Source organism: Manis javanica, chromosome 13 (genome assembly GCF_040802235.1).
Source record: "Manis javanica isolate MJ-LG chromosome 13, MJ_LKY, whole genome shotgun sequence".
Classification (NCBI taxonomy): Eukaryota; Metazoa; Chordata; class Mammalia; order Pholidota; family Manidae; genus Manis; species Manis javanica.
In genome coordinates, this window is record NC_133168.1 from 28,724,369 (window position 1) to 28,743,710 (window position 19,342).

Here is a 19,342-nt window from a genome sequence, read left to right on the forward strand (position 1 = left end):
GGAGGAAGGAGAACCACCTTAATCTGTATGTTGTAACTATAAATTATTCATAAGTGCTCAATTTACCTGAAACAATGATATGAAACAGCACATAAGAGAAATAATGTTTTTTTAATCATTCAATTCAAGGTAAAAATAATGCCATTTTGTCATAAATCCATAAATAGCAATACAGGAACACAATTTTTTTCTAGCAGGCTATGAATTAATTAAGAGATCCACTTTAATAACAGTACCTGTGATTTCGGAGGTAGGGCACAACATAATGCATAATATTCACAAGTAAAGGAATAACCCGTTCCTTTTCATCACTGTAGAAAACCATATCTAAAAGATGTGCCAAAACCTAAAAAACATAAGAAATGTATGGAGTATAATCTAAGAACTGAAACTGACAGCATTCAGAGGTGGCTTTCAGTCTGTAAGAAAACCTAGAATACCTTAATATTAGAGAAATCTAAAATCAGATCCCCTTAAGCCATTTTTATATTTATGGTTCCTGCCCTTATTTGCTTTATTGTCCATTATAATTATACGACATAAGTATGGGCATATATTACTATTTCCAAATGAGATAGGAAAGTATAGAAGAAGAGGGGTCAAGAACCATCTAATGTGACAGTGAGTAGATGGCAAATTTAAGATTAGAAACTCAAAATTCTCTTTCTCTGACATGATTAAAAGAAGGTTTGGGGGAAAAAAAGCCAAACGAACTGAACTGCTCAAATTCCAACTCTTGTCAATTAATAGCTATTAGTGGCTTTAATTAATTAATGGCTTTAGTCTTACTATAAAAATGACCTATAAGGCAATATATATTTAAAAAGCACATTTCAAAGGATGTAGATATGTAAATGTTAGGTGAACTGTAAGATCCTTTACAGTGGCAAGCATCATTATACCACCTTCACCCCTCCCAATCTTAATGTGAAACAAGTACTTTTCTTTTTAAAAAGTACCCTTTTACGAAGTAGTGCATGGGAAGGGGAGCAATAACTGAAGTTATAATCACTAATATTTAACAAACTAAATAATCCAAATACAAAGTCAAAACTGTTTATTCTATACAGCAATTTCTAAAAGTACAAAATGGTTTTTCCAAATTCAGAACTCCTCTGTAAGAATTACTTGCTAACATTTACTTGTGACACCACAAGTTCATGTGAAAAAACTTGATAATATTTACCTCAGAGAGTAATGTCAATGCATGGACACTATATACTGAAGGAGTTATGTTTGAGGTTTCCATTGCAGGTGATAACATATCTAAATAAGAGAAAAGACAGATAAACAGTTAGGTCTTTTCTCACTGAGAAAAGCTACCCGGTAACCATGAGAAAAGGGATGATTTTATAGTACTATCCCCACTACCTGAAATGATTTCTTAGTGAATATATGCCTACAAATATGAACCTAAATGTTTGGGATCAATACCTTCAACATCAGATTCCAAATTGGTTCCATCCACCATTATTTTGGGAGAAGGCTTAACTTCAAGATTTCGTCGCAGCCATGTTGTCTGTTCCAAAGAAGAACCAGCAATTGCACCAATTGCATCCACTATTTTATGAGTTACATCCTAAAGAAAAAGGAAAAGCCATTAACACACCCAGATACATCCATCCATACATAAAACTTCACAGATGGTCTTGTTTCACCTCCCCACTGGAGAGCTGAGGGCACTGAGAAACACAGTCTGAGCAACTACCCACAACCAGAATGCCTTACCTGAAGGTCTCTTTGATCTTTCTTGTTTTCCAAACTAGGGTTTTTCATAATAAACTCATTCAAAACCCTAAAAGGGCCAAAGAGAAAAACAAACAGGAAATATCAGTGTAAAGAATATGATGCAATCTAATTCCTCACAGTGAGCTACTGGCTTTGTGGCTTCTGTTTACATGTTTAGTGAATATACATGTGATATCCTATGACTCATCTGAAATGCATTAACATATGCATGAAAACACATGTACAAGGGTGGGCTTCATAAAAGCACTGTTTGTAAAAGCCAAAAGCTGGAAAGAACCCAAATGCCCAACAACAGAAGAGAGAAACTGTACCATATTCATACAATGAAATACTAAACAGTGATGGAAATAAATTACAGCTTTGTGAAATTACATGGATGAATTAACATATGTTGCATAAAAAAAGCAGAAATGAAATAAAAAGATATATATATAGTTCAAAAAAAGGCAACATTTATCTGTGGTGTTAGACATCAGAACAGTGGTTATCTTTGGGGCAGCAATTGGGAAGGGACCTGAGCAGACATATGATGATTTATTTCTTAATTAGATTTGTGATCATACATTTGGTATGTTCACTTTGTAGTAACGAGTTGTGTAATTATTTGTATGTTTTTCTGTATGTGTTTTATATACCAACAAGAAAGTAAAAACAAAAACAAAAGCTGAACCCCACTAATTTTAATTTGTAACAAATGGTAGCTTACCCTTTGTGCATGTGTGTGTGTGAATATATAGATTGAAAATACTTCATGAAAAAATTTTTCCCATTTCCATTGTTTGCTAAAATTCCACTCAATACTTACTTTGACTTAAGATAAATTATATGCATGATTATTTTTAAGCTAATATTAGAGTGATATTAAAGAGCAATCTTCATATCAATTTGTTTTGTAATTAGGAATTTTTAGAGGATCAGTAGAATGGTTGGGGAGAAAAAATAAGCTGCCAGAAAATTTAAAAGGGAATTAAAAATGTAAGTTTCCAGTATAACTAAAAATATCCAACTTTTTGTTTAAATACTGAACCGGAATACTGATACCACACTTGAAGAAGGAGGTAGGATCCTTCTTTTTCTGAGAAATGAGAAAAGAAAAAGGTGAGAAAACAGCAAAATCCTATGGGGGTAAGTTTTACAAGTCACATTAGATAGCCTTAATTTTTAATGAAATTAGCTATACGGGTCCTTTGGTGGCAATTCAAAGAGCTGCATATACATTCCCTCTTTAGTCTTTAATCAGAGGTATAGGTAGGGCAGATACTGTGTTTCTTGCTTGACATGACAAAACAGTCTTGAAGAAGTTTATTGATGTATCCAGAGTAACAGAGATTAGGGGTGAAGCTAAAGATTAGAAGAATCAGAAATCTTCATGAGAATGTTGTTTGATTTCCAGTATTGATGTTTATCTCTCAAAAATCATATACCAGTTACCTTAATCTTTGATCAAGAAATTACAGACATTGAGTAAGTACACTGCTTTCATTTTTTTATACCTTCAATGTCTAAAACTCCTTCAGCTTTTATTTTATTTTTATTAAGGTATCATTGATATACATGCTTATGAAGGTTTCACATGAAAAACAATGTGGTGATTACATTAACTCATATTATCAAGTCCCCCCCATACCCCGTTGAGGTCACTGTGCATCAGTGCAGTAAGATGCCACAGTCACTACTTGCCTTCTCTGTGCTGTACTGTCTTCCCCGTGACCCCCAGACACCATGTGTACTAATCATAATACCCCTCAATCCCCTTCTCCCTCCCTCCCTCTCCACTAGCCATCCCCCATCCCTCCCCTTTGGTAACCACTAGTCCCTTCCTGGAGTCTGAGTCTGCTGCTGTTTCATTCCTTCAGTTCTGTTTTGTTGCTATACTCCACAAATAAGGGAAATCATTTGGCACTTGTCTTTCTCCGCCTGGCTTATTTCACTGAGCATGATACCCTCTAGCTCCATCCATGTTGTTGCAAATGGTAGGATTTGTTTCTTTCTTAAGGCTGAATAATATTCTATTGTGTATATATACCACCTCTTCTTTATCCATTCATCTACTGATGGACATTTAGGTTGCTTCCATATCTTGGCTATTGTACATAGTGCTGTGATAGACATAGGGGTGCATATGTCTTTTTGAATCTGAGAACTTGTTTTCTTTGGGTAAATTCCTAGGAGTGGAATTCCTGGGTCAAATGGTATTTCTATTTTGAGTTTTTTGAGGAACCTCCATACTGCTTTCCACAATGGTTGAACCAGCAGTGTAGGAGGGTTCCCCTTACTCTACATTCTCGCCAGCATTTGTTGTTCTTAGTCTTTTCGATACTGGCCATCCTGACTGGTGTGAGGTGATACCTCATTGTGGTTTTTATTTGCATTTCCCTGATAATTAGTGATGTAGAGCATCTTTTCCTGTGTCTGTTGGCCATCTGAATTTCTTCTTTGGAGAAGTGTCTGTTCATATCCTCTGCCCATTTTTAAATCAGATTATTTGCTTTTTGGGTTTTGAGGCATGTGAGTTCTTTATATATTTTGGATGTTAACCCCTTGTCAGATATGTCATTTACAAATATATTCTCCCATACTACAGGATGCCTTTTTGTTCTACTGATGGTGTCCTTTGCTGTACAGAAACTTTTTAGCTTTATGTAGTCCCATTTGTTCATTTTTGCTTTTGTTTCACTTGTCCTAGGAGATGCTTTCAGGAAAAAGTTGCTCATGTTTATATTCTAGAGAATATAAAGTTCTGAAAGTTTTATGGTTGCATGACTTACATTCAGGTCTTTGATCCATTTCGACTTTACTTTTGTGTATGGGATTAGACAGTAATCCAGTTTCATTCTCTTACATGTAGCTGTCCAGTTTTGCCAACACCATTTGTTGAAGAGACTGTCATTTCTCCATGGTATGTCCATGGTTCCTTTATCTTATTATTAAGTGACATTATATGCTTGGGTTTGTAGCTGGGCTCTCTATTCTATTCCATTGATCTATGGGTCTGTTTTTCTGCCAGCACCAAATTATCTTGATTACTATGGCTTTGTAGTAAAGCTTGAAATCGGGGAGCATAATCCCCACAGCTTTATTCTTCCTTCTTAGGATTGCTTTGGCTATTTTGGGTCTTTTGTGATTCCATATGAATTTTAGAACTATTAGCTCTAGTTCATTGAAGAATGCTGTTGGTATTTTGATAGGGATTGCACTGAATCTGTAGATTGCTTTAGGCAGGATGCCATTTTGACAATATTAATTCTTCTTATCCATGAGCATGGGATGTATTTCCATTTTTTGGTGTTTTCTTTAATTTCTCTCATGAGTGTCCTGTAGTTTTCGGGATATAGGTCTTTCACTTCTTCCATTAGGTTTATTCCTAGGTGTTTTATTCTTTTTATGCAATTGTAAAAGGAACTACTTTCCTGAGTTATCTGTTAGTTCATTATTAGTGGTATAGTATGCAACAGATTTCTGCATATTAATTTTGTACCCTGCAAATTTGCTGAATTCAGGAATTAGTTTTAGTAGTTTTGGAGTGAATTCTTTAGGGTTTTTTATGTAAAATCTCATGTCATCTGCAAACAGTGACATTTAACTTGTTCCTTATCAATCTTGATGCCTTTTATTTCTTTGTGTTGTCTGATTGCCATGGCTATGACCTCCAGAACTATGTTGAATAAAAGTGGGGAGAATGGGCATCCTTGTCTTGTTCCTGATCTTAAAGGAAAAGCTTTCAGCTTCTTGCTATTAAGTATGATGTTGGCTGTGGGTTTGTCATATATGGCCTTTATTATGTTGAGGTACTTGCCCTCTATACCCATTAGAGTTTTTATCATTAATGGATGTTAAATTTTTTCAAACATTTTTTCAGCATGTATGGGGATGATCATGTGGTTTTTGTCCTCCTTTTGTTGATGTGGTGGATGATGTTGATGGATTTTTCGAGTATTTTACCTTGCATCTGTGGAATAAATCCTACTTGATCATGATGGACGATCTTTTTGATGTATTTTTTAATTCAATTTGCTAATATTTTGTTGTCTATTTTGTTGAGCATTTTTGTATCTATGTTCATCAGGTATACTGGTCTGTAATTTTCTTTTTTTGTGGTGTCTTTGCCTGGTTTTGGTTCAAGTGATGCTGGCCTCATAAAATGAGTTTGGAAGTATTCCCTCCTCTTCTACTTTTTGGGAAACTTTACAGAGGATGGACATTATGTCTTCACTAAATGTTTGATAAAATTCAATGGTGAAGCCATCTGGTCCAGGAGTTTTGTTCTTAGGTAGTTTTTTGATTACCAGTTCAATTTTGTTGCTGGTAATTGGTCTGTTCAGATTTCATTTCTTCCTGGGTCTGCCTTGGAAGGTTGTATTTTTCTAGAAAGTTATCCTTTTCTTCTAGGTTATCCAGTTTGTTGTCATATAATTTTTTATAGTATTCTCTCACAATTCCTTGTATTTATGTGATATCCATACTGATTATTTATTTCTCATTTCCGATTCTAATTATGCATGTAGATTCTCTTTTTTCTTGGTAAGTCTTGCTAGGGGTTTATCTATTTAGTTTATTTTCACAACTACCTCCTGCTTTCATTGATTCCATTGTTTTATTCTTCTCAAGTTTATTTATTTCTTCTCTGGTCTTAATTATGTCCCTCCTTCTACTGACTTTGGGCCTCATATGTTCTTCTTTTTTTAGTTTAATTAATTGTGAATTTAGACTCTTCATATGGGATTGTTCTTCTTTTATGAAGTAAGCCTGTATTGCAATACACTTCCCTCTTAGTACGGCCTTTGCTGTGTCCCAGAGATTTTGCGATGTTGAATTCTTTTGCTTATTTGTCTCCATATATTCCTTGATCTCTTTTTTCTTTGGTCTTTGATCCATTGATTATTTAGGAGCATTCTGTTAAGCCTCCATGTGTTTGTGGGCTTCTTTTCTTTGTGTAATTTATTTCTAGTTTCATACTTTTGTGGTCTGAGAAGCTGGTTGGTACAATTTCAATCTTTGTGAATTTACTGAGGCTCTTTTTATGGCCTAGTATATGATCTATTCTTGAAAATGTTCGATGTGCACTTGAGAAGAATGTGTATCCTGCTGCTTTTGGGTGGAGTGTTCTGTAGCTGTCTGTTATGTCCAACAGTTCTAATGTGTTGTTCAGTGCCTCTGCCTCCTTATTTTCTGTCTGGTTGATCTGTTCTTTGGAGTGAGTGGTGTGTTGAAGTCTCCTAAATGACTGCATTGCACTCCATTTCCCCTTTTAATTTTGTTAGTATTTGTTTCACATATGTAGGTGCTCCTGTGTTGGGTGCAAAGGTATTTATTATGGTTATGTCCTCTTGTTGGACTGACCCCTTTATCACTATGTAATGTCATTCTTTTTCTCTTGTTACTTTCTTTCTTTGAAGTCTATTTTGTCTGATACAAGTACTGTGACTGCTTTTTTTCCCTATGAGTTGGATGTAATATCTTTTTCCATTCTGTCACTTTAGTCTGGTAATGTCTTTGGGTTTGAAGTTAATCTCTTGTAGGCAGCATATAGACAGGTCTTGTTTTTTTATCCATTCAGTGACTCTATGTCTTTTGATTCGTGCATTCAGACCATTTTCATTTAGGGTGATTATCAATAGATATATACTTATTGCCATTTCATGCTTTAGATTTGTGGTTACCAAAGTTTCAAGGGTAACTCCTTACTATCTAACAGTCTAATTTAACTCACTTAGTATGCTTTTACAAAGACAATCTAAAAGTTCTTTTTTTTCCCTCCTCCATTTTTATATATTAGGTATCATATGCTGTACTCTTTGCTATCCACTGACTGACTTTGGGGGCAGTTGATTTGCTTTTGCATCTGCTTAGTAATTAGTTGTTCTACTTAGTTTACTGTGGTTTTATTACCTCTGGTGACAGCTATTTAGTCTTAGAAACACTTCCATCTATAGCAGTCCCTCTAAAATACACTGTAGAGATGGTTTGTGGGAGGTAAATTCTGTCAGCTTTTGCTTATCTGGAAATTTTTTTTCCCCTCCTTCAACTTTAAATGATAATCTTTAAATGATAAAATATTTTTCCCTTCCTTCAACTTTAAATGATAATCTTGCTGGTTAGAGTATTCCCGTTTTGAGGCCCTTCTGCTTCATTGCATTAAATATGTCATACCCCTCCCTTCTGGCCTGTAAGGTTTCTGTTGAGAAGTCTGATGATAGCCTTTTTAGCTTTCCTTCGTATGTGATCTTATTTCTCTCTCTGACTGCTTTTAATAGTCTGTCCTTATCCTTGATCTTTGCCATTTTAATTATTATATGTCTAGGTGTTGTCTTCTTTGGGTCCCTTGTGTCGGGAGATCTGTACCTCTATGGCCTGGGTGGCTCTGTCCTTCCCCAGACTGGGAAAGTTTTCAGCAATTACCTCCTCAAAGACACTTTCTATCCCTTTTTCTCTCTCTTCTTCTTCTGGTACCCATATAATGAGAATATTGTTCTCTTTGGATTAGTCACACAGTTCTCTCAATATTCTTTAATTCCTAGAGATCTTTTTTTCTCTCTGTGCCTCAGCTTCTTTGTATGCCTCTTCTCTAATTTATATTACATTTGCAGTCTCCTCTACTTCATCTAATCTGCTTTTCAATCCCTCCATTGTATGTTTCATTTTAGATACTGTATTCTTCGATGTTGGTATCTCATTCTTGAATTCCTCACTGGTTTCTTGAATATATATTTGTAGCTCTGTGAGCACATTTATGATTTTTATATTGAAATCTTTTTCAGGAAGATTGATGAGTTCAGTTTCACTTGGCCCTTTTTCTGATGGTTGTGGGATTTTGGTTTGAACCATGTTCCTTTGACGTTTCATATTTGTATGTGGTGCCCTCTAGCACCCAGAAGCTCCACTCTCTGGAGCTGCTCAGCCGCTGGAGTGATGTTGGGGGTCACAGGGGAGGAGTGCTGGTGCCTGGGAGGAGAAAGAGCTTTTTCCTGCTGCTTGGCTGCTTTGCCTGTCTCCACTGTCAGAACCAGTGGGTTGAGCCACAAGTGTAAGCTTCTATTCTTTGCATTTGAGGCTGCTGTAAGTGGGGCTTTCCTCTGGTTGGCCTGATGCCCCGGCAGGGGCTACCGGTTTTCAAACTGGTGCCAGCCAGCCGGGAGGAAGGTGCAGAATGCTGCATATCAAGGTGGGGGGCCTTGAAGCTGCATAGCCAGCCAGGGGGATGGAGTGTCTGAAGCTCGTGAAAGTTCCCAATCTGCTGGGCAGAGTGTGCCCAGACAATTTTGTCCACCTGTCCTTTCTCCAGAGCAGTAAGTTCCATGTAATCTTTGCCCCTTTAGCAGCTCTCTTGCTGTTAAGAAGCCTCTCAGACTGCCCACCTTTCTTGTTTCCCAGAGCAGCCAGATGTGGATCCCTATTTTCCACAAGCGGCTGAATGCTCAGTCTCTCCATTTTTCTGCCTGTCTTAGCTTTCCAACACCATTAATCTCCAGATCACCATGCAATATAGGTTCATGCTCCCAGAGCAGATCTTCAGAGCTGAGTTTTCAGCAGTTCTAGGCCTCCACTCCCTCCTGGCTCCATTTCTCTTTCTCTTGCCAGTGAGCTGGGTGGGGGAGGGGCTTGTGTCCCGCCAGATCACAGCCTTGGTACATTACCCTGTTTCATGAGGTTTTTCTCTTTTCTCCAGGTGTATGCAGCCTGGCGCAGCTCCTTTCCTGTTGCTCTTTTAGGATTAGTTGTATTAATTATATTTTCATACTGTATGGTTTTGGGAGGTCTGTGTCTCACCTCTCACGTCACCATCTTTAATCTCATCTCGAACCCTATAATTCTCTAGCTCACTTTGGTTGACTGGGTCTTCAGTGTTACTACAGCTGATCTGCTTTCCTCAAGTTCTTACCACAGCCCCTTCTGGCAGGAGACTAAACTCCCACATTTATCAGAAAGCTTTGAGGCCATCTTACCAAACAGTCCTCACCTTCTCTCTTCTTTATTTCAGAATTTTCTAGACTACTGATTGCCAAACCAGAATTGCTTGTTCCCTTAAGGACAGTAGGGTAGCAGCTAAGTCTGTATATATAGAATCACATCTCTACTTATATAAAACCATCACTGAAGCTATAGAAGTTGACTACAAGGTCGAAGTTCTTTGCACTTAGTTGAATTTATATCCATTCAGCATGAGAACATGTTACTGTCACTGGCTTTAATGACATCACTGAACTTTCTTAGGTAATGTAAAAATTTTTGGGAAAAGTTTCTACCCTTTCCTTCCCCACTGAAGTCTTAAGAAGTCCTTCTCAAACTTTAGTGTGTACTTAAATCACTTTGGACTCTTGTTAATAAGCAGGTTCTGATTTGGGTGGCCCGGGGTGGGGCCTGAGATGCTCCGATTCTAACAAGCTCCCCAGGGATTCCTGTGCCACTGACTGAAGGATCAGCCTTTGCATGGCCAAGCCTTAAAGAAAATGCATACTTTTTCTCTGTTAAACCTGCCATTGTGTTCTCCATCTCCTCCTAGCTGTTTCTGGAATCTGTTGCTATCAACAAGCCCTCTTCTCTCTAGAATCTTGTAGCAGTCTCCACTTATGTAAAACCTATTATTTTCCAGGCACTGTTTTAAGAGTTCAACAAATATTAACTCATTTAATCCTTATAACAACTATTATGAGGTAGACACTATTCTCCCCATTTTATGGATGTAAATATTAAATAACCTGCCTAAGGCCAAACAGCTGAGAAATAAAGGACCTGAGATTTGAACTTGGGCAGTATACAACTTTAAAGTCTTTGTTGTTAACTACTCAACATCATCAGGTCTTCCTTATCATTAGTGATAACTTCCAAATCTTATTTCCTCCTGCTACCTTGTAACTTCTTTTCATGACCAAACATCTTCAAAGAGGAATTTCTCCTGAAATCTCTCCTAAATCAGTCTTCTCCAAATCATCAATAAATACAGACACCCTGTTGTTATTCCTCATTTTCCTTAACCTCTCTGAAAGTACTACCTATGCCCCCTTAACTTCACTTTACTTCTAGAACACTGAATATAAATGGTTTTCTTCCTTCTGATATTTCCTTTTCTAACTTCTTTGCTGGCTCCTTTTCCTTCTTCTTTGTCCTGTTTTTTCAATCTCATCAATAGTTCACATACTCCCTATCTTCCACTTGCAAAAGAATTCCTAGCCTACCTCTTTCCCCTTAGAACTATCCAACCACTAACTTGCCAGTCATGTCCCCCTCAAAACCTGCAATCACTCTCACTTCCTGTCCAAGACCAAATTTAAACTAAAATGCAAATTCCTTCCCTATATAGCTCCCATCTCCTTTTCATCTACCCATTGTCCCACTGTCCGTGCCCTACTCCATAACCAAACCAGACATTGTACCTTGTTCCACTGTGCCCTTCCCCTTTCTGTCTCCACAAAGGCTTTCTGCTCCTGCCGCCTCCATTACTGAGCAAGTGTATTTTGGAGACCTATTATAAGCCTAGAATACTGGCAAGCAAAAAAACAGACTGTCCGTGATATCATGGTGCTTGCAGTTAAGGCTAACTGGAATTCATCAAATCATCAGATATATTATTAACATAGATCAGGAAACTCCAGAACAGAGAGAAAATGACTTTTCCAAGACTGTCTATGTTCAAGGCCCTAATCTCAAATGACCATCCTCTATGAAGTTCCCCATCAGCCATCCTGCATGCCCCCAAACTAACTACTATTTTAACAGTTTTATGTCAGTGCATTTACATTTTGTATACATATAAATACACATTCCCTTCCCAAACCCCTCTTTTTTCTTTTTTTACATGCCTAGCCTCATATCATGTATCTGGTTAAAATACATTGAGAATTCTATGAGAAGGTGAAGAGATCACATCATCACCCAAAACATCTGTTACTCAGCCATTAGAACAATGAACATTATTATTTTATTCAAAATAATATTTTTAAGTGAAACTGCTTACCCAAGTATAAGAAACTGCCCTGGGGCTGGAAGACTCAGTTGTATAGAATCTTTCAAAAGTATCAACAATGATGCCCAGCTATCCACCAAATTGGGCACTGGAATTCTGCAAGATAAATATAATACATACATACATATAGAAAGCTACAGCAAATTTTCCTTTATATTTTTCCACAGTCTTTAATACATTTTCCTACTAGATTCTTTGAGAAATTTCCCCCAACTTTTTTCAGTTATCTACATTATTAAATGCTCACACCAGTAAATGTAGTTGCTATATGTCAACATAGAAAGATACAGTATTACTGACTATATTCTGTATGCAGAACTTTCATCCCTGTGAATAATGTATAATTAAAATTTTGTGCCTCTGTTGCCTTCCCTAAATTTTTATAGACTGTACAGAACAAAATTCCTACAAGCTTTGTTTCCTACTACTATTACATAAAAAGAAAACCAAACATATTTAAAATACCAGTCTGATTTATTAGTCTAGAAATCCCAGTATTTAATCAGATGGACTCCCAAAAGTAAACTACAATCACAACAAATCTCAGTTTATAAATGACATCACAGTCACCGGTTCCCTATCTTGTTCTCTCCACTTTTCTTGTATATTAGCTCATTTTCCTTCACCTGAGTCTCTATGTCATCTACAGGAGAGCTGTCAATCTATTCTGAACATCAGTCTCTCATTGCTAGAGAAATTAAGGTTATCTTTGTTTCAGTCTGACCTTAACCCTAACACCTCTGTGTATCTAAGTTCAGATTGTAGGCAGTCCTTGCTCTGAGTCACAACCAATTTAAATACACTACATAATATAACTATAAATGTCAGTCATAGGTCACAAATTGATACCAAGTTTGGCAGTTAACAACAGTATTACCAGGGGAGGGTTAAAATTCAGGTTCTTCAGCCAAAAGTTAATCAAAACTCAAATCAACTAATTTTTGTTCAGGGGTCAGCAAAACATAAAACTGGAATACCATAACAAGAAGATATTTCCATATCATTATTCCTAATGTATTTTCATATCATCATTCCTGGCATTAAAAACAAAAAATCAGATTAACACACGTTCACCAGTATCAAAATAATAATGGATTCAGTGGCAATAGACATAGTTTCAAGAACAGGATTCAGCTTTTCACTTACATTTAAGTGACTTTCTTACAGTTCAGTGTTTTAATGTCCATTTTATCTTTAATACACTGAGGTCTTTAGGTTTATAGGATTTGCATGGCTGGGTCATTACAATACCCAGTGACTTGTATTAATATATCCATAAACAGTGTTTCTATGTTTCTTGCATTTGTTCTTTCAGTTTTAGGGGGAAAAATAGCAATGTCTTGAAAGAATTCAGGTGCTTTTCTCCTATATTTGATAACATTTTTATAGTGCTAATGCAGTAAGGAGAGCCACATCAGGTATCTTACCTTTGAATGTAAGCATAGAAAAACTGAAGCATGCAGACTTCCAAAGAAAGATGTTTCTATAAACAAAAGAAATCAATTTTGCAGTGAAGAAAAATGCTGTTTTTACTTTTTCATTGTTAAAACTACTCTGTATTTTACTGCCAAGTTTTAATTTAAAATATTAAAACAAAATCAAACACTTGTCATAAAAAAACATGTGACTCTCTTCCACTTAGTAGGGAAAACTCAACACAAGATCTATTTAAAAAGTTGAAAATGGATGGAAGGAATTGAAAGATTCTTAGTTCTTGTCTCCCAATATATCAAAAATTGATACTCTGGCTATTACTTTGAAATTATCCATTTATTCTATAAGCAACAAAACTAGTTTTTTTCATCATCTTATACTGGTGTTATCAAAATTAGGTTGAGATCTTTTACGAGATGTCAATTTAAATATTTTACCACACATTTCTGTTAAATTAGTGTACTTTGTTCAAATTTGGGACCAACTTCTAATGACCTAAAATGCAGTCTTCAAAGATAGTGCTGAGTGTAACACAATAAACAAAATACCTGCCCTTAGAAATTAGTAATGAGCAAGAAAATGATACCAATGTCCACTGACATTTATCAGTTTGTTCCTGTTTAGTATCAACTATTCCCTTGAAAGTTTCCCCTTTTGCCACACATTGAAAAATCATAGATTATCTAACAGACTCAGTACTTAGTAGACTGAGAGCAGGGCCAGCGGTTGGTGGTGGTCACGGTGGGATTTGCTCTTACTCTTTCCATAGCCTTCATGCTTAGCCCAATGATTTCTGGAACAATAGATGGTTAAAACATCACGCTGAATTGGCTTTTCACATGCAATTAAAAATTCTATCACAAATGCCCTAGGGGTGACTTGAGAATAGTAAGGAAGTTATTAAAAAGCTAGTAAGGATACTGGTTATTCACACACACACGTATACTCTTCTCATTGGCAATTCAAGAAAAAGATAAATATTTTCAGATACATGTGTAATAATTCTTTTAAGGATGTGATCCTGTCTATTTTGGCTTAGCTTAAAGTCTAATATTTGCAGTTGGTAAATATTTTCTAAGAAAATACAACCTCAGCACTGCTAGAACAAAGAGCAGAAAAAGCAAAGAAGTCCATAATTTATTGATCTGTAGATTTTTATGTGTACCCAGAGGCAATGCACTGTGAGTACAGAGACCACATTCTCATCTTCTGTAGCCCTTGCAAAGCACAGTTTTCTATGTGGTCTAGAAATGACATTGACTAGAACTAAGGTTATACAGCAAGACGTGGGGAATTTATAGGCATTCATTCTGAAGAGAAAGCAACAAAGAAGCTGTGAAAAAGGCAACCCCTGAGGTAGGAGAACCTGGGCTGTGGCTTCCATGTTCTTCCTTTAAACGATCAGAAAAACCTCCGTAAGAATCTGGTCACACAGCTCCTGCCTGCCTGGGATGTACCTACAGAGATCTGAGCAGTTCAGTGCTCTTCCCTGGCTACAGGAATGACCACAACAGCAAGTCGCTGAGATACGAGTGATTTTTATACTTTGTGCATGTGTGAGGGCCACATGACTCATTTCTGCAATCTATGCTATAGTTAAAAGGACATTATTGTACAAGAAATACCTTGCTTACTAGCATCATTTCTGAAACAGAATTGTAAACAAAAACAAAGAAAATCTCTTCTTACCTTGTCCTTGGCTATTGCTGGGGGCTGCTTTAAAACTTCTTTCACAGTCTGTATAACAGTTTCTGCTCTCATGACACTGATTGAGCGAACCAGTTCTACTAGTAAAAGCTGTTCTTCACTGGCTGCAGGAATGATCTGGACAAATATCATTGTACTTATGTATGTATGTGTGCACTTAAGTCTTTTAAGAGAAATCACAGAGAGGAAATTTTTTTTGAGAATATTTTATGGCCTCTTCTTAATATAAAGTCCTTTTCAAGTTCCCTTCCAGTCCCTTTTCTTTTCAAGACCACTTTAGGTAAAATTCATTTATTTCTTTTTAACAATACGTGTATATCATTTCAAAATGTCAAACAGGACAATAAGCCTTATAAGAAAAAATAGCAGTGCCCTGTCTGTTCTGAGGCACCAAAGTGACTATGTTCACCTCTTAGCTCTTTTATATTATTTCTGAAAAATACACACTGCTTTTTTTAAAAATAAAATATTGAGCCTCCAGTTATCACTCCCCTAATTTTATCTTCTTTCCCCTATTTCATGATTTTTTTTTCAATTTTGGGCATTACTTACTGACTTTCTACTTTTAGAAGACACAGATTTAGCTCTCTTATACTTTTTTCTATTTTCCCAACAGTTACAATTTTATTTAAATCAACATCCAGAATTCACATGACTCTTATGGTTATGTTATGTATTGTACTATCACTGCATTTCTTTTCTTGTACAACTTTTTATTTCTCCTGGAGTTAATAGACTGGCTTTATTTTTGTGTGCTTTCCTCAATCACAAATTCATCCCCAAATGCTGTAACTGTAAATCTTTTCTAATTACATATTCAAATACATCAGGTAATTAATATTCTATTTTTCCTCTTCTTTTTCTCTTTCTTTCTCTTCCTTGAGACCTCTCTGGTAGATGCCTTTCTTTTCCACCCCAGGTTGGTACATGCTAGGGTTGCCTACACAATGTCATCTCCACCTCTCTTCTGCGACCATCAGCCTAGAGGTTCCCTTTCCCCTCCGTGCTGGAATGCCTATTTCTTGGATATGATGTCTTCTTCCTTCTTGGTTTATTCCTCCACTGGTGAAGATGCATCTTCCAGTAGCTCAGGAAGGGTGAATTGATGGCATATATTTTTTTGAGACATTGCATGATTCAAAATGCCTTGAGTGACAGCTTAAGTGGATATAGAATTACAGGTTGAAATGAATTTTCCCATCACAATTTTCCAGTGCTGCTACTGCCAAGTCTTATTATTCCATTGACTAGGACTAGTATTTTCTCTTTACAAGATTTTCTTTCATTTCTGGGGAACTTCCTTATATTATTTCTTTGACTTTTTTTTTCTACTATGTTTTTTTCTGTTCTTTCTGCAAAAAAAAAATTGAATCTCTGGTATCAGTCTCCTCATTTTCTTATCTCCTTTCCCCTATTTTCCATATTTCTAAGTTTATATTCTATTTCTGGTATTTTCCACTTTCTCTTCCAATGCTTATTCTGATTTTGTTTTGCTTCTGCTGCAAAAATTTTAATGTCCAAGAAACTTCAACTTTTGTAGGGGTCTTTCTTATAATCTCATTTCATTTCATGCATGCAATATGGTTTCACTCTTGAACAACTGTTATTATTTATATTTTCTTCTGTGACTTGCACTGTTTCTTTTGACTTAATCTAGTTATTTTGGTCTTTGACTATATTAGAGGCTTTCTTCATATGACTGGTGATCCTTGGCTCTCTATTCACATTGAAATGTGAATGACAATAATATGAGTAACAATAATATTTAGAGTGCTTATTAAGCCGCAAGCTTTGCTCTAAGTGCCTATCTATATCTTCTTCTAATTCTCACTATTTTTTGAAGTAGTATTTCCAACCTGGGGTCATATAGTTAGTAAACAAAATTGGGATTTGAACCCCAGGGATCTAGTTTTAAAGCCTGTGCTCTTAACAACTATGTTATTATTACTGCTTTTCAAAAAGAAATTGAAAAGTGATGGGAAGTCAAGCATTTGTGTGCAAGACTAATAGACAGGTGGGTCTCCCTGTGTGGTGACTGCAGCCTAGCTTTTTGTTAGCAGTCTCAAAAACTTCAAGAGATACATCTTTTTTCTTGGTTAGGTCATTTTCCTAGAGCAGAATCGTTAAAACTCCTATGGAGGGACATTCCTGTCATCTCACTAGGGTGAGGTTGATTTCCATTTTTCAGTATGTACTTTTCCAGAATGCTCCTGTTTTCAGCATTAAGTTTAACTTCTACCTGTGTGAACCTTGTGCCCTTGGGTCCAGAGCCTTTCTTGAGAAACTCTTCACAGAGGAAACTCGACTCCAGTCTCCTGCTGGGGTAGGGTAAGAGAAGTGGGTGGTTGCTTGAGTTGGGGAGAAGGGATCTAGAAGAGGTCTAACTGCTCCATATATAAACTGTCACTCAATCCTCCAATTTCAGCCCCACCTTAAACCTCTGACTTTAGAAGTACCGGCTGCTCTTACTTACAGAGATCATCTGTGATTTTACAGTGGGATTTGGTTCCCCTCTTGTAGCAACTTAGATATCAGCTTTCTCTACGCTACTTAGTTACAACTTAGAGATGTTTTCCTATTGGAAAATTTTGATACTTATTTTTCTATGGTTATCTCTACCAGTTTTTTGTCACTGGGGGTTTAAACCTTCTAAAATCCTTTTTTTAAAAGTATCATTGATATACAGTCTTATGACGGTTTCACATACACAACACAGTGGTTCAACATTCATCCATATTACCAAGACCTCACCCCTTCCACTGCGATCACCATCTATCAACATAGTGAGCTATTACAGTCATTAGTTGTACTAATTGTATCTCTGAGCTTTACTACCATCCCAGTAACCTACATATATTGTGATTATGAATTATAGTGCCCCTTAATCCCCTTCTCCCTCACACCCACCCTCCCTCCTCAACCCCTTCCCTTAGTAATCACAAGTCTACTGCTTTTTTGTCCCTTCTGTTTTGTTTTGCTTTTATTCTTCACAAATGAGTGAAATTATTTGGTATCTGACTTGTTCCACCTGACTTATTTCACTGAGCATACTACCCTCTAGATCCATCTATGTTGTTGCAAATGGCAGGATTTCTTTTCTTTTTACAGCTTAATAATATTTCACTGTGCATATGAACCACATCTTCTTTATCCATTCATCTATTGATGGATATTTAGGTTGCTTACATATCTCGGTTATTGTAAATAGTGCAGCAATAAACATAGGGGTGCATATGTCATTACAAATCAGGGATCTTGTTTTCTTTGGGTAAATTCCTAGGAATGGAATTACTAAATCAAATGGTATTTCTATTTTTATTTTCTGAGGAAACTCCATATTGCTTTCTACAGCGGTTGAACCAATTTACATTCCCATCAATCGTGTAAGGAGGGTACCTCTTGCTCAGCATTCTTGCCAGCATTTGTTGTTTCTTGTCTTTTGGATGTTGGCCATCTTAACTGGTGTGAGGTGACACCTCATTGTGATTTTAATTTGCATTTCCCTGATAATTAGTGATGTGGAGCATCTTTTCATGTGCCTGTTGGCCATGCATATTTCTTCTTGGGAGAAGTGACTATTCAAGTCCTCCACCCATTTCTTAATAGGGTTATTTGTTTTTTGGGTGTTGAGGCATATGAGTTCTTTGCAATTTTGGATGTTAGCCCCTTATTGGATAAATCACTGATGAATATATTCTCCCATATCGTAGGATGCCTTTTTGCTCTGCCGATAGTGTCCTTTGCTGTACAGAAGCTTTTTAGTTTGATGTAGTCTGACTTGTTTATTTTTTTATTTTGTTTCCATTGCCCGAGGAGATGTGGTCAGGAAAAAGGCACTCATGTTTATATTCAAGAGATTTTTGCCTATGTATTCTTCTAAGAGTTTTTATGGTTTCAAGACTCACATTCAGGTCTTTGATCTATTTCAAGTTTACTTTTGTTTATGGAGTTAGACAGTAATAGTTTCATTCTCTTGCATGTAGCTGTCCAGTTTTGCAAACACCAGTTGTTGAAGAAATTGTCTTTCCCCTCTGTATATTCATGGCTCCTACCATATACTAATTGACCATATATGCTTGGGTTTATATCTGGGCTCTCTATTCTGTTCCACTGATCTATGGGACAGTTCTTGTGCCAGTACCAAATTGTCTTGATTACTGTGGCTTTATAGTAGAGCTTGAAGTCAGGGAGCATAATTCCCCCCTTCTTTATTCTTCCTTCTCAGGATTGCTTTGGCTATTTGGGGTCTTTTGTGATTCCATATGAATTTTAGAACTATCTGCTCCAGTTCGTTGAAGAATACTGTTTGTATTTTGATAGGGATTGCATTGAATCTGTAGATTGCTTTAGGCAGGATGGCCCTTTTGACAATATTAATTCTTCCTATCCATGAGCATGGGATGTGTTTCCATTCATTGGTGTCTTCTTTAATTTCTCTCATGAGTGTCTTGTGGTTTTTAGAGTATAGTTCTTTCACCTCCTTGGTTAGGT

The 19,342-nt window shown here is 36.6% G+C and overlaps 1 protein-coding gene across 9 annotated transcripts in view; it reads right to left on the minus strand.

The window, feature by feature from the left end:
• Positions 1 to 19,342, minus strand: part of DOP1A (DOP1 leucine zipper like protein A) — a 160,098-nt gene that overhangs the window by 10,811 nt on the left and 129,945 nt on the right. For all 9 annotated transcript variants that reach the window (XR_012124158.1, XM_037004942.2, XM_073219408.1 and 6 more), the window contains 7 exons: positions 14,834 to 14,968; positions 13,138 to 13,193; positions 11,702 to 11,806; positions 1,729 to 1,795; positions 1,435 to 1,579; positions 1,187 to 1,266; positions 237 to 346 (listed from right to left, as the gene is read on the minus strand). Coding sequence is in view for 8 of the 9 variants with exons in the window: in XM_037004942.2 (XP_036860837.1) it covers positions 237 to 346; positions 1,187 to 1,266; positions 1,435 to 1,579; positions 1,729 to 1,795; positions 11,702 to 11,806; positions 13,138 to 13,193; positions 14,834 to 14,968 (698 nt within the window). In the remaining variant the exon portion in view is untranslated. The remainder of the gene's footprint in view (positions 1 to 236; positions 347 to 1,186; positions 1,267 to 1,434; positions 1,580 to 1,728; positions 1,796 to 11,701; positions 11,807 to 13,137; positions 13,194 to 14,833; positions 14,969 to 19,342) is intronic.